The following is a 15,689-nucleotide window of genomic DNA, read 5'->3' on the forward strand; positions in this document are numbered from 1 at the left end:
GGAATTATATCCCCTCCTGGAATTGGACTGAGCCCATCATACACCGGCCGAGGCCTCGTCCTAAAGATCCACCATGTGCAGTGATAGCGAGGTTCCGCAGTTTCAAGGAAAAGGAGAGGAGGGTTTTGAGATGGGCAAAGGAACACTGTGACTTTATGTGGGAAGGCACTCATCAGGTTCCAACAGTTCATGGGTGCGGAGCTGTCGAAGAAGAGGGCTGCGTTTGATGGAGTCAAGGCCGCCCTTTATAAAAGTGGAGTCCAGTTTGGTTTGGTCAACCCAGCTGGGCTCACACTAACTTTGGCAGGAAAAGACTATCTTCTCGATTTGCCAGGAGAGGCGGACTCTTTTGTTTAAAAAACATAAGTTGGGCGCAGTGTAGTTGCGTTTTTGGTTCTGTCGATGGGTATCTTGAATTGTTACATTGTTGGGGTTTCATGTTTGTTCTTTTTTTTTGTTCCTGTTGGAGTTCAACTCGTATAGTTCTTGTCTCATTTTGGGGTTATTCATTTTGTGGGGTTCTGTTTGTTGTGATATTATATAGCTTCCTTTTGGAGCATAAGGTACATGGGGTTCTGGTATTTTGTTGTTTATAACTATTTTTCTTTTATCTCCAGTTGGGAGCTTCCCTGTTAAGAATGGGTTAATTTGAAGGGTTCGCTGTAGCTCATTATAATTGTTTTTTTTTAGATAATTAACTTAGCGTTCTTGTTTTGTTTGTGTTTGTTCGCAGTGGTTAGCACCGCTGCCTCAAGGCAGCGAGTACCTAGGTTCGATCCTGACCCCGGGTCACTGTCCGTGCGGAGTTTGCACATTCTCCCCGTGTCTGCATGGGTCTCACCCCCACAATCCCAAGATGTGCAGGGCAGGTGAATTGGCAACACCAAAATGACCCTTACTGGGGGAGAAAAAAACGAATTGAGTACTCTAAATTTATAAAGAATTAAAACAAAAAATTAAAAAATCAATGTCTTCTCTCAGTTCGGTGGGAAAGATCACCAGAATCGGTGGGGTTCTACTCCAAAGAGACCGGCAGTCGGGGCTGGCCCTCCCAACGTTTTTGTTTTATTATTGGGCAGTCAATATTCGGGTATATTGTTGTGTTTTACCGATCCCGGTTCCATATGGGGAGAAATGGAAGCGAGCTCCTGCAATAGTTATGGCACCATTGCCTTTTTCCCTGTTAGATTTTCCTCAAAACCTGTGGTGGTCTCTGAGAATTTGGAAGAGCAAGGCAACATTTCGAGCTTCTTTCCTTGTCTTCGCTGGCCCATTTGCAATAATCACCTTTTCCTATGAGGTGGATTGGACTCGACATTTAAGTCCTGAGAGGGGAAGAGCCTGAAGTGGTTTGGGGACCTCTTCATGGAGGGGAGGTTTGCTAGTTTTGCCGAGTTAGCTGAGAAATTTCAACTTCCCGGTTCCAATCTTTTCAGGTAGTTTCAAATTTGCGGGTTTTCGCACAAAGCTTTTTCCCTGCTTTCCACAAATCCTTAGATAGCAGGGCAGGTCTAGAAGATGATTAAGGCGGCATATGGCATCTTCCCATTTTTAGCCTCAGCATGAAGTTAAAGAGCAGGAAGTTTATGCTAAAAATGTATGTAACATCAGTTAGACCACAGCTTGAGTACTGCAGATAATTTTGGTTGCCAGGTTACAGGAATGATGTGATTGCACCAGAAGGGGTACAGAGGAGATTAACAAGAATGTTGCCAGGGCTGTAAAATTTTGATGGGAGGTTGGACAAGCTGAGTGGTTACTTTCCTTGAAAACCAAGGAGGCTGAGCAGTGACTTAAGTGAGGTATATAAAATTACTGGAGCCTAGATAGAGGAAATAAGGACAACCTATTTACCTTAGCATACAATCCAAAGGTATTAGAAGCGAGATGAAAATATTTTTTTCACCCAATGTGTAAGGACCCAGAACTCTGAAAGGCAGAAACCCTTAAGATCTTTTAGTGAGCAATTGGATATCTATTTGAAGAACAATGGCATACACTATTACAGACAAGTGCAGGAGGTTGGGTTTAGGCCGAGTAGCTCTTTGTTGACTGATACAGACACGATGGGCCCAATGGCCTCCTGTGTGATAGATTTTCTGTAACTTTTATGAAAGCCTGCCATTCCAGATAGCAGGCACCTGAATGAGACCGTCCCTAGAGAATCATTGATGCTGAATCAAAATGGCTGAATGGAATCTCTCTTCCTATATAAATAGCCTTTTAGATCATTGTGACACCCTTCTATGTGAAGTCTGTTCTTTCAATATTCAGTCTGAATTTGAAAAATTCCTTCTCTGTCGCGGCTCTCGAGCAGTGGAATTTCATGGGAGTTGCTATGTATTTTCAGGCTGAAAGGAAATAGAATACACAAAGGAAGCCATGGCTGAGTCATGTGGGAAGGTCTCCTGAATGTCTGACAATGAATTGCATGGAATCAGTAATATAGTTTGCATGTGTAGACTAATGCATAGGCATTGAATTAAGTTAGTGCTTTCGTATCAGCGGTGGCACAGTTGTTGGCATTCGCACACCTTGAGTCATAAGGTTTGGGGTTCAGGTCCTTCTCCAGGGCTTGAGCAGAAAGCTTGCAGTTGGTGCTCCAGTGTATTGGGGAATGCTGTAATGTTGGGGTGCCATCTTCTGGATGAGATATTAAACTGATCTGACTACATGTTTATTCGTTTGTGGGATGTGAGAGTCACTGGCAAGGCCAGCATTTCTTGCCATCCCTAATTGCCCTTAAGGTGATGAACCACCTTCTGGAATCACTGCACTAAATTCACTTGGTACAGTTAGGAAGGGAGTTTCAAGTTTTTGACCCAGCCACAATGGCAATATAAATCCAAATCAGGTTGGTGTTTGGCTCACAGGGCAACTTGCAAGTGGGTGGTTTTCCCATGGGTTGACTGTCCTTGCCCTACTAGTTGGAGGTCCCTGAGGAACTGCTGCAGCAAGTTCCAGGGGTTGGGATTGTAGCCATCTGGGATGGTCACTTACAAATGATCCTGGGAAATATGGCCACCTGCAAAGGACCATGGGAAATATGGTCAACCCAGGACTCAGACGCTCAGGGCTTGTATATATTGACAACTCAGATAACTAGACACTATCGAAACCCCCAGCTACTTTGCATTCTAATGGCCCATTTTCCCAGAACAAAAGACCTTTACTCGGGTAACAGATACAGAAACAGACTCATCGACGCCACTCCCTTTGCTCAGGGAGCCCAAAAAGCCAAGGTCAATGACCGCTCAGGACACGCCCTGCCATCAAGGCACCCGCCCCTTTATTGGCCAAAATCAAAGGCAGTAATCGAAGCCTGCCAAATTATTGGGTCCAAAGCTAAGGACTACCCAAAAGAGCGCGAAACCCCAGAAGGATAAAGAGAGACACTGCCATGTGTTCAGTCTCTCTTGGCCCCGGCGCTCGGTCACTCTTGGCCCTGACCTATGCCTAAAACCAAGTGCAGCATCATGACCAGAAGACAAGTTCAAGATCAGCGATCGCTACCAAACGGATGAGCCCAGCAGAAACAAAGTCACTTCTCCAGACCCAGCCACGCAAGATCCGAACAAAGACCTTGTTCCTCTGCATAAAGCCGGGTGCCTGAAGTTAAGTACAGGTTGTTGTAGTGTTAGGTGTAACTTAGCTTGAAGTGTTTTATGTTGCATGTCTAAGTAATTCTTTTGTGTAAATAAACTATCATTGAACTTGAACTAACTAACTGGTTGTTTGGTCTTTGATCGATATCCAGTAAAACCTTGTGGTGGTATCATTTGATACCTGGCGACTCTGAAAAGCAATATCATCATTAATAACTGTCATATCAGTATCCAGTTAAAAAGAGCAACATTATTGGTGACATCTGACGGGACTCGACCTAGAAGTGATTTTGTCACTCCGAGAGAACCCACAAAACTTTGCATTAGTAATCCAACTGAGGAAAAGTGAAAGAAACCACAAGTGTAAGGCCCATATCGATCAAATCACCAAGATTCGGAAGTGTGTATTAACCTGCATGCGTACTAACAGGGATATAACAGGGAAACTCGCTAGATTTTGCGTAAAACTATCGGGAGTATTGTGAACCGGAAAACAGTTTTTGGCCGTACCCGCTGTTCGAATCACCACCTTATTCCCCCTGTCCCAAATTGACGTTAGGAAAAGAGAAATTAGAAGCAGAGCAAAAGAGAACTTAGAGGTAGGAAAACAGAGATAATAGTAGCAATGGCCACAAAAGCAATGGAACGCCTAATGAACCCGCAGGAACCCGAGGCCGCAGCGACCAACAGAGCAGAGCAGTGCCCCATGTGGGAAGAAGAGTTGAGGAAGTATTTGAAGGGGAAAGGATGGCACCTTTGGTCTGAGTTTTGTTCAAATGATGAGTCAGGTCCAGGAAGCATAGGACAAACCTGGTGGGATAACCTGACCGAGGTACAGAAGAAGAATGCAGTGAAAGTTCGTAAGCCGATGGTAATCGTGTCCTGTTTGGCACAATTGCGAGGCACAGAGGAGGTCGTGAGGAAGCTCCGCAGATAGCTAGTTGAGAAAGAGAAGAAGAATGAGAGAAACTTTAATGAATGTGAGAAAATTAATGAGAAACTCCGGGAACAGTTGGCAGCTAAAGATAAAGAGATGGCTGATGTCAAACGGGCACACCAATCTTGCATAGTTCACCTTAGCAGCTATCAGACCCAGTACGATAAGGCCTACCAAGATACACCGCGCAATTTTGGTACGAGAAGAGATGGAACAGCAGGTAGAGGAGCTAAAGAAACAATGCGCAGATTTAAAGGCAGCTTTACGAGCGCTCCATAGTTCCACTACAGAACAAAGATAGTACAGTAGATCACGCCAAATGTAGGCAACAAATAGCAAAGTTACAGTCACTGCTTTCAGTGCAAAATGGCTTCAGAGATACCTTTGGACCGAATTTAGATCAGGAGAATGGCCCCAGTTGGCAAGAACTAAATGAAACCGCCCATAGATATGTGGAGGATACAGAAAATGACAATAGAGCTCCCAGGCCCTGAAAAGGAAAGCACCGGCACCACCGACTGCACAGACAGCACACACCCCCATGAATCCGGTCACCATACAGCGCAAGTCGTCGGATCAGGATGAGCCTGATTTTGTTTACACCACACACTAACCATCACCCAATTGAGAGATGCCTGCGCTAAAATTGATCCATTCAAACCCACAACAGACCCGCATAATTTGTTTGAGAGAGTACGCCAGCAAACCGTTAGTTACGGTCTGGACAAACCGGAGGAAGTTAAGCTTATAGTAATGAGCCTTGACCCATCCGTTAGCTCAGCTTTACCAGAACCCCAGAATGTAGGAGGAGGAAGCCTCCAGGAGAAGAAGGCAGCTATTTTAGACGCGATTGGATACAACAGAGGAGATCCCAGAGAAGATTTGAACCGATATAGACAAAAGAAGGGAGAGCATCCGACTGCATATGCAGGTCGCTTTTGGATCCATTTTAAAGCGGTGTGTGGGGAATTGAACCGCACAAACTTAGATAACGACAACACAACTAAAAGGGCTCGTACTTTAGTCACCCACGCCACAGAAGCAGGTCAAAAAGCCTATGTAAATTACTACCCTGCAGACGCCACACATAATGAAGTTTGGGTTTTAAAGAGACTCTGCAGAGCTTGGGAACATTCCCTACGTAGAAAGGCAGATCAGGAGAAGGCAGAAGTGAATATGAACCCAGTCAGGACTATTCCGGACCCCACATGGGTAAATGAGGGCAGATATGAAGGTCAGCACCCCAGAGCACAAGTTGCTACAATTGTGGACCAAACGGACATTACGCCCGTGAATGCAACGCGCCCCCCCCCCCCCCCCCCCCCCCCCCCGGCCGAACCAACAAAGGAACCAGCAATCGAATGCCCCACCGAGGAACAAGGCCCATACATAGCATTAGCGCCTGATCAGATAATGCAGTGATTAATAGCACAGATTGACGGTGTTTGGACTCCCCAACTTGGGTCTGCTACACACTCTGGGACAAATCAAGCAGACCCATTTACCCATGCGGGGTCACAGGCATAGTCCGGGGACATCCAGTAGAGTTCCTTTTGGATACAGGAGGGTTCTGCAGCACTTTAAACTCCTCCTCAATGTTTCAGCGCGACAAATGGCCCACCAGAGACACCATCACTCTCAGTGGATTTACAGGACATGTACAGCAGGGCTACATTACGGCCCCCGTAGATATTCAGATCGGAAGCATAAACACCAAGCAGCCCGTTGGTTTAGTGGACTTGCCCCCAAACAGCAGATCACATTTTAGGAATCGACTTCGAGCTCACGCAACCTTTCCTTTGACCCCGTGAATAAGTGTGTATGGAAAATGGCCAGAACAGCAAGAGCCCCTGCCACGCTCACAGTAGGAGACTACGAACATAGAATCTGCTCAGTAGGTGACTATTGGTTTGATCCGCAAGCCATTAGTACAGATAAGAAAACATAAAGCATCCTTCGTCCAGCACAAGCGCGATTGTGGAAAAATTCGGGGAACAGTCACAATTACAGGTCCTGATCCCAAGCCCCAGAAGCAATACGGTTTCCCACAGCAAGCTGAGGGTGAGATTGCAAAAGTTATCAATAGCTTACTAGATCAAGGAGTAATTCGGCCCATAGCCTCAACAAACAATGCCCCAATTTGGCCCGTAAAGAAACACGACGGTTCATGGAGATTGACCATTGACTACCGAGAGCTCAACAAGGTCATCCCATTAGCAGCCCCCACCATAGCCACGAGTCCTGACACGATGCTGAAGCAGGGAGTACATGCTAAGTACTTTACTGTGCTGGACATTTGCAATGGCTTTTGGTCCATTCCCTTAGATAAGGTCTGTCAATACAAGTTTGCGTTCACATTTCAAGGACAGCAGTATACGTGGACATGCCTCCCACAAGGTTTCCACAACTCCCCCTCCATCTTTCACCGAATATTGGCCAATGGACTTTCCAAATTTTCCCGACCCGAATGCCTTATACAGTATGTGGAGACTTACTCCTACAGACGGACACAAAGGAAGAGCACGTTAAGCTTCATTTCGAAAAGCTAGGTCTCTTACAATAAATTGGATGCAAAGTCAACCCGAAAAAAGCCCATATCCTGAAAGTTAAGGTCCATTACTTGGGTACCATCGTCACATACGGGAAAAGAGAGATCGAACAGAAACAGATTGAATCAATAGTTAAATGCCCCTGCCCCACAATGTCACAGCACTCCGATTATTCTTAGGATTAGTTGGGTATTGTAGGAACCATATAGATGGTTTTGCCACAAAAGCAGCCCCACTTTCAGAACTCATTAAAAAGAACGCCCCATGGGAATGGCTTCCTCAGCACATGGATGCCATCGATGAATTAAAACACACCCTAGGCACAGCCCCCGCTTTGCAGGTACCAGATCCACACTATCCCTACGCCATAGAAGTAGCGACCACCGATCCGAACCCTCTCTGCAGTACTACTACAGGAAAGACATGACCGTTTAGGACCCATAGCCTATGCCTCATGAGTTTTGGATCCCATGGAGTAAAGATTTTCAGCTTGCGAACGGCACTTGCTCGCAGTCTTTTGGGCAGTTCAATATTTTGCATATACCACAGGAATCAATCCCATAATGATTTTAACCGAGCACACCCCAACGCAGCTAATGTTAAATGGTAGGTTAAAGAACGGTTCAGTTAGCCAGATCAGAGCAGCTCACTGGACACTGTTATTACAAGGAAGGGACATCACAGTTAAACAGACAAAGACCCACAATTTTTTGCGGACAACCTGCAGTATGAAGGAACCCCATATGAGTGCCAGATCATTGCAGCCAAACACCACACAGGACCATTTATTCCGAAATCACTACCCACACGAGCAGGCATCAGAACACAGAATCCCCCGACCACGGATAACTGTTTAAAAATTTATGTAGATGGTTCCTCCATCATTGACAATGGAAAAAGAATAACAGGATGCGGTATTTATGTGGAAGAAGTGCAGTAGAGGAAATATCTTTAAAATTGCAAGGCCACTTAGGATCACAAGCAGCCGAATTAGCAGCAATAGCATATGTAGTGCAGCACCCAGATTCTTTCCCGACCCCCGCAGATATATATTCGGACAGTTTATATGTCTGCAATGGATTAACAGGATTCCTGCCCCTGTGGGAATCTAGAGGATTCATATCCGCTGATGGTAAACCCCTACCCTCAGCCCCATTATTGAAGCATATTCTTGAGACAGCAAAAAAACCACACATATAGCATAATCAAAGTCAGAAGCCATTATCGTCCAACCCCACTCGGTAACGTAAAGGCAGAGGCCTTAGCCAAGTCAGGATCACGACACGGTTACTTTTGGCAACCCCCCGAGAGTGAACCGATACATGCAGTCCAGGTTTCACAGACCAATATTGAAGATTTAGCCCAGGTCCAGAAGGCAGATGACACTCTTAAGCAAGATTTAGACAGAAACTACCCAGCCCCCTACGACAAATTCAAGGACTCACTGATGGTACAGGACAATATAATTTTAAAGAATGGAATTTATGTGGTCCCCACCCAGGACAGAAACCAGATAATTTGCCAATTTAATGAAGGACACGGACATCAGGGGATAGAAACCACCAGTGTCCACTTAAGACCTTTTTGCTGGTGGCCCGATTTAAAAGCAGATGTCACGCATTATGTTGAGAATTGTTTAATCTGTGCACGGAATAATCCTGAAAAGTACTCCAGGAAAGGACAATTGAGACACCCCCGACCTGTAATGGTCCATGGACGAATTTACATCTCGATGACATTGGGTCCCCCTCCCCTGCAGAAATGGTTTTAAATCTCTGTTAGTAGTAATCGACACCTTCACAAAATGGGTGGAAACATTTCCCTCCAGGACAAACATGGCTAAGGCAACAGCCAAGTTCTTAACACAGCAGATATTTACACGCTGGGGACTCCCCCGCAGCATTGAATCAGACCAAGGTTCCAATTTCACCGGCAGAGTGATGCAGAATGTCCTAACGATTTTTGGAATAAAACAAAAATTCCACATTGCTTATCACCCCCAATCCAGCGGTATTGTGGAACGTATGAATCGGACCCCGATCACCGCCCTACCCGGGAATGCCACCCATTCTTGTCCTGCCGCGCACGCCCCACACGCACCTCATGTTCCCGCCACTTTGAGTACTCTGGAATGGTTCTTTATGCTTTTCACTGTCTTTGGCAGGTCTTAGTTTTCCCTTCTCTGCTCTTATTGTGGTTTAAAGAATGCCCTTTGCCACAGTTTGTACACTCAACACGTTTGATACACTTGGTTGCCACATATGCTGCTATTCGCGAACTACCTGTGGACCCGGGGACGAAGAAACTTTATAAAACCGGCCGCCCTAAAATTCGGCTGGTTAAGATAATCTCCCATGGTTGTGATTTAAGAAAGACTGGTCAAATAAATTGTCCACCCATCCCAAGCATCGACCACAAGCTGTGGCAGTCACTGAAATTTACAAATTTGCATTTCTTGTCTCTCCAAAATGGTATTTAAAAAAAAAAAAATGAGGGAGTCACACGTTGTGACGATTCTAATGGGTAATTAAGTTGAAGAGAGAAAGACAAACAAAACGAGATTTTAACCAAGGACAGTAACAGATATTATGCTTGCACCCTCAGGAATATACGAAGAATGAAGAACAAAAAGACAAGATGAAGACAGGACTGATGACCTCCATTGTGATCATCGCTGGACTCCTACAACTGCGCGCGTTGACAGCCTTTGTACCTCACCCCACACCGGACATGACCATACAGTATGAGACCCCTAGCCAGGACACCACACCTCACATGAAAATAAACACTGATACCCCCACATAGTGCAAAAACATTGTAAAATGATATTCCCTTTCCTATACAGTAGAAGCCCTTTTGGTAATAGCAATACTCTGCAGTGTCGTTCAGACACATAGACTCCACAAATGGCGAAGGAGAGCCTCCCGCTCCCCGATATACACACTCTGAGCCCCTTTCCTTGGAATCCAACAAACCCCAAAAACCTTTTAAACCTTTTTCACTGAAAAAATAAAAAGATTGTACTTCTTCTATGACTGTAATAGATTAAGTAGAGATGTCATGCTGCTGTTTATTTCTTCAAAATTTTTGTATTGTACATAAGTTCCTTTTTGATATTTGCCAGCAGCATGAGAGTAGTTTAGGTAATGATAGTTAGAGGTTCCCTTGTGTAAATAAGTTAAATGTGTAATGATTAAATGTTTTATAGTGGCCCCTTAAAGTTTATGAATTTATGATGTGTTGATAAAATTAGGTAAGTGCTCCAAAAACATAGGACAGAGTAGTGAAGAACCTGTCCTTGACCAAGGGTAACCGGCACACCAAGGACGGCTCAGGATCAATAGTGTGATCCACCACGCTTCGCGTTCAGGATCAAAAGGAAGGGATGTAGCCATCTGGGATGGCCACTTACAAAGGATCCCGGGAAATATGGCCACCTACAAAAGACCATGGGAAATATGGTCAACCCCGGACTCAGACGCTCAGAGCTTATGTATGTTGGCAACTCTGATAACTAGACGCAATCGAAACCCCCAGCTACTTTGCATTCTAATGGCCCATTTCCCCAGAACAAAAGACCTGAACTCGGGTAACAGATACAGAAACAGATTCATCGGCGCCACTCCCTTTGCTCAGGGAGCCCAAAATGCCAAGGTCAATGACAGCTCAGGACACGCCCAGTCATCAAGGCACCAGCCCCTTTATTGGCCAAAATCAAAGGCAGTAATCGAAGCCTGCCGAATTATTGGGTCCAAAGCTAAGGACTGCCCAAAAGAGCGCGAAACCCCAGAAGGATAAAGAGAGACACTGCCATGTGTTCAGTCTCTCTTGGCCCCGGCACTCGGTCTCTCTTGGCCCTGACCTATGCCTAAAACCAAGTGCAGCATTACGATCAGAAGACAAGTTCAAGACCAACGATCGCAACCAAACGGATGAGCCCAGCAGAAACAAAGGTGCTTCTCCAGTCCCAGCCACGCAATATCCCAACAAAGGCCTTGTTCCTCTGCATAAAGCCGGGTGCCTGAAGTTAAGTACAGGTTGTTGTAATGTTAGGTGTAATTTAGCTTGTAGTGTTTTACATTGCATGTCGAAGTAATTCTTGTGTGTAAATAAACTATCATTGAACTTGAACTAACTAACTGGTTGTTTGGTCTTTGATTCATATTCGGTAAAACCTTGTGGCGGTATCATTTGGTACCTGGCGACTCTGAAAAGCAATATCATCATTAATAACTGTCATATCAGTATCCAGTGAAAAAGAGCAATAAGATGTTTTGCTTCCAACACCCACAACCATCTTCCTTTGTGCTAGCTAGGACTCTAACCAGTGAAGTGTTTTCCCTCGATTCCCATTTACTTCAATTTTGTAAGGGAAACTTGATGCTCAGCCACATGCTGCCTTGATGTCAAAGGCATTCACTCTTACCTCTGCTTTTAAATCAGCTCTTCTTTCCATGTTTGGACTAAGGCTGTAATGAGGTCCGAAGCCAGTGGCCCAGGTGGAACCCAAACTGCATATCAATGAGGAGGATATTGCTGTGCAGCTGCTTGTTAGCATTGTCAATGACATCTTTTAAGACTTGAACATATTCCTTTTCTTTGCAGAAGACGTGTTTCTGCATGTGAATCTATATTGCTTATAGCACGCATTAATGAGTCACATTAGCAACAAATCCCTCTAAGTGCAGTCTCGCATGGAGAGAATATCCCCGAGGCCAAAGAAACGGCAAAGTGCCATTGAATAGCGTGATGTTTCTCGGCACTGCAGGCGCCTGAATTTCCTGAAATTCTAGCCCTATTGCTATCCACTTCTCTTGGGTACATGAAAATCGCTTATTGTCACAAGTAGGCTTCAAATGATGTTACTGTGAAAAGCCCCTAGTCGCCACATTCCGGCGCCTGTTCAAGGAGGCTGGTACGGGAATTGAACCCGCGCTGCTAGCCTGCATTCGTCTGCTTTAAAAGCCAGCTATTTAGCCACTGTGCTAAACCACCCCCTAAATATCTGTTTACCGTGTTGCTACCCAAATCAGCATATTAAAGACCTTAGTTATTCTGTTTTCTTAACCAATTTCCATTTGAAAATACTTTGCTCTTTTAATCATACATTTACCAGAACACCATTCCCAATATTAGACTCCTTGGGCGGGATTCTCCCCTACCTGGCAGGGCGGGCCGTACCGCCGCGGAGGAGTGGTGTGAAGCACTCTGGCTAGGCCGGGGTTGGTGCCGCGCCAGCCGGCGGCAAATGCTTGGCGCCGCACCAACTGGCGCCGCACCAACTGGCGCCGCACCAACTGGCGCCGCACCAAAGGGCCTCCGCTGACCGGCGCGAGTCGGCGCATGGCAAGGAGCAGCAGCATGTTCTGGCGTCATCCCAGCGGATGCACAGGGGGGGTTCTCCTCCGCGCCGGCCATGGCGGACCGTTACACCGGCCAGTGCGGAGGGAAAGAGTGCCCCCACGGCACAGGCCCGCACGTGAATCGGTGGGCCCCGATCGCGGGCCAGGCACCGTGTCTCCCCCCACCCCCCCAGGGCCAGATCACCCCTCCCCCCCTCCCCCCCCCCCCCCCCCCCCCCCAAGAGCCAGATCACCCCGCGCCCCCCCCCCCCCCCCCAACCCGAGGACTCTGCAGGCCGCCCACAGAGCCAGGTCCCGCCGGTACGGACCTGGTGTATTTTACGCCGGCGGGACCCACCGAAAACGGGCGGCCACTTGGCCCATTGCGGGCCGGAGAAGCGCCGGGGGGGGGGGCACTGCCAACGGCCCCCGACCGGTGCGGTGCGATTCCCACCCCCGCCGAACAACCAGTGCCGGAGAATCTGGCGGCAGGGTGCGATTCACGCTGCACCCCGGTGATTCTCTGGCCCGGCGGGGTGTCAGAGAATCCAGCCCCTTAATTTTCATGTTATCTCAACTTCTTGACACCACACAATTGAACAACATTATATGTGAATTTCAATGCTGGGCAATACAAGGTACATAGGCTGGTAATCAATGATCAGCTGGTGGAATCAAACTGCATGTTCCTTTGGTTGTTCATAATAGATAGAGTACAGCCCGTACTCAACCCCAGCCCATACTTGCAAAACCCAAAGTAAAGCACCTGCTGTTAGATGTGATTCCACAATTGGCAACAGTTGCTGAACTATCCTGAGTACACCAATAGATACAATAACAATGAGTTTAAGATAACCAGTCGAAATCATAACAGTTAATTTCCACAAGCATTCATTAACAGGAACCCATTCTCTGCAAACAAAAGGAGTAGATTCAAACCCTGCACCCTTTCCAGAATTACCTGGGAGCTTGGGGAGCCTATGGTGCTCAGTTGGTTTCTCCATGGTAATGCCTCAGTCAATCAAGGTCGACCAATCAGCACCTTTTTCTCCTGTTGTGTAAATTGTTCTGATCATTTGATATGCTTGTTTGTCCTGATGAATGCAACATGAAAATCTTTGGTAGCATGTCTCTCTTTTCAGCAATATTCAAGCTCTGTACTACCAAATTACATTTCATTTCGGCAGGAGAGGGCTGCCAGTGCTTATCAAATTGTACTCCCAACAGCTTCATCTTACTGATTTTTATCTAAATGTTTTTTAAAAATGTCACTGTGCCTCCAATATAACACAAGCCTTGTGAGACAAATGCAAGAGTAATGAAGACATTGAATAAGATGAAGAGAACTGATGAACAATTGGAATGTGTTTCTGGTATTGAGGTATTTTTCAGACCACATTTGATTTCAAATTAATAGTCCATATTTCTAGTACAGTTGACCCACCTAGATCTATACTGCTAAGCCTTTTTTTCAGGTTCTACGTACAGTGTCCATTCATTGTGATATGTTTACTCGAGTTGCTAATTAAAGGAACTGTCTCAGTCTAGCTAGCAAGAGTAATGCCAAGACAATGCTGATGTGTTTCCCAACTGTGCTGAAAATAGGATTGCGGATGTTTCTCTGTACTGACTGGCAATCCTTTTTGCAGGGATATCCGGTGGAAAAATTGGGTCAGACCGAGATGATAAACAGGAAGTTTACTCCAACAGAAAGGTAGGAGTTTAAGTGATTAATGAATGTAACGTCTTCACCTTCTCCTGCCCACCATTCAGTTTAAGATGACGATTATGTATTTAAACCTTGCATGATGCTGTTGAATTGTCGAGCATATTTTTGATTGAGGAATATCCTCCACCCTCCACTCAGTACAGGCTGAACTTAATAAAAGATTAAATCCTTTTGTTTATGTTCTCCTGCCAGCTTACAAGTACCCACCATCACAATCCCTGCTATCTCCAGTCACTTATGGAAAACTAGAATTTCAAATGTGAAATTTCATGATAGGAAACAATTAGCTTACTGATGACATAGATCCTGAACTATCTGCCTAACTCAGGGGAGCTCATAATATAGGCCTTTTATTGCCCATCTCCTCTTCATCTATGACCTTTGGCAGAACTGCTGCTCCATCAGAGTAGACTTCCATTCAGGCCTTTGGCATCTTGTCAAATCTCAGATTCTGTGAAGTTCGCTCTTGTTATTCAATGAGAGAAAGCAAAGCCGGAATATTAAAAAAAACTCTTCCAGCATCCATTGCACAAGTTAATAATATCCTTATTAAAACTATAGTTGAAAAGTGTTACCACTCCTCTGGTTTCTTTTCTCCTCTTCTGAGCTGAGAAAGTCCTCAGCACCTGGCCAGCCTCCTTTTAAATCAGTAGCTGTTTTCATGGGGAATTGTGGATGTGCCAGTCACTTTATTTTAACACTATGTGCCCTGGCACGACCCTCGCTGTTCATCATCATGGCCTAATGTCACGTGTGTAACTTTGATAAACAGACTGAGCCCCTCATTTCTTTAATACCATAATATCTGTCTTTCATGAACTCCACATACTACGAACAACACCGTTTATTCCTAGTACAGTACCATATTAATTAATCTTGAACATACTTGCCTTCCACAACTTCTCACTCTTACTTGAACTTTGGATAACATTTCTCTATTTGCCTTGTTAACAAAAAACAGTTGTTCATCTATGTTCACCGCTTTTGCAGCTCTTCTCTCACTAAATCTAATTAAAGGTTATAATAATCTTTATTGTCACAAATAGGCTTACATTAACACCGCAATGAAGTTACTGTGAAAATAGAATTTAGAACATAGAATTTACAGTGCAGAAGGAGGCCATTCAACCCATCGAGTCTGCACTGGCTCTTGGAAAGAGCACCCTACCCAAGGTTAACACCTCCACCCTATCCCCATAACCCAGTAACCCCACCCAACACTAAGGGCAATTTTGGACACTAAGGGCAATTTATCATGGCCAATCCACCTAACCTGCACATCTTTGGACGCAGACACGGGGAGGATGTGCAGACTCCGCACAAACAGTGACCAAGCTGGGAATTGAACCTGGGTCCCTGGCGCTTTGAAGCAACAGTGCTAACCACTGTGCTACCCTGCCGCCCAAGTATTTCTCAGTTAATGTTTCCATGTTTGAGCTTCAAAATTTTAAAAGTAGGTTTGCATTTATTTTTCGTTTATTCACTCAATGTGGGTGTCACTGGCATGGCCAGCACTTATTTCCCATC

At 45.5% G+C, this 15,689-nt stretch overlaps 1 protein-coding gene across 4 annotated transcripts in view; it reads left to right on the forward strand.

Annotated features, from left to right (window-relative positions):
- LOC119952060 (protein Shroom4-like) overlaps window positions 1–15,689 on the forward strand; it is a 192,753-nt gene that overhangs the window by 107,501 nt on the left and 69,563 nt on the right. For all 4 annotated transcript variants that reach the window (XM_038775576.1, XM_038775579.1, XM_038775577.1 and 1 more), the window contains one exon: window positions 14,083–14,147. In XM_038775576.1, coding sequence (XP_038631504.1) covers window positions 14,083–14,147 — 65 coding nt within the window. The remainder of the gene's footprint in view (window positions 1–14,082; window positions 14,148–15,689) is intronic.

Source organism: Scyliorhinus canicula, chromosome 17 (genome assembly GCF_902713615.1).
Source record: "Scyliorhinus canicula chromosome 17, sScyCan1.1, whole genome shotgun sequence".
Lineage (NCBI taxonomy): Eukaryota > Metazoa > Chordata > Chondrichthyes > Carcharhiniformes > Scyliorhinidae > Scyliorhinus > Scyliorhinus canicula.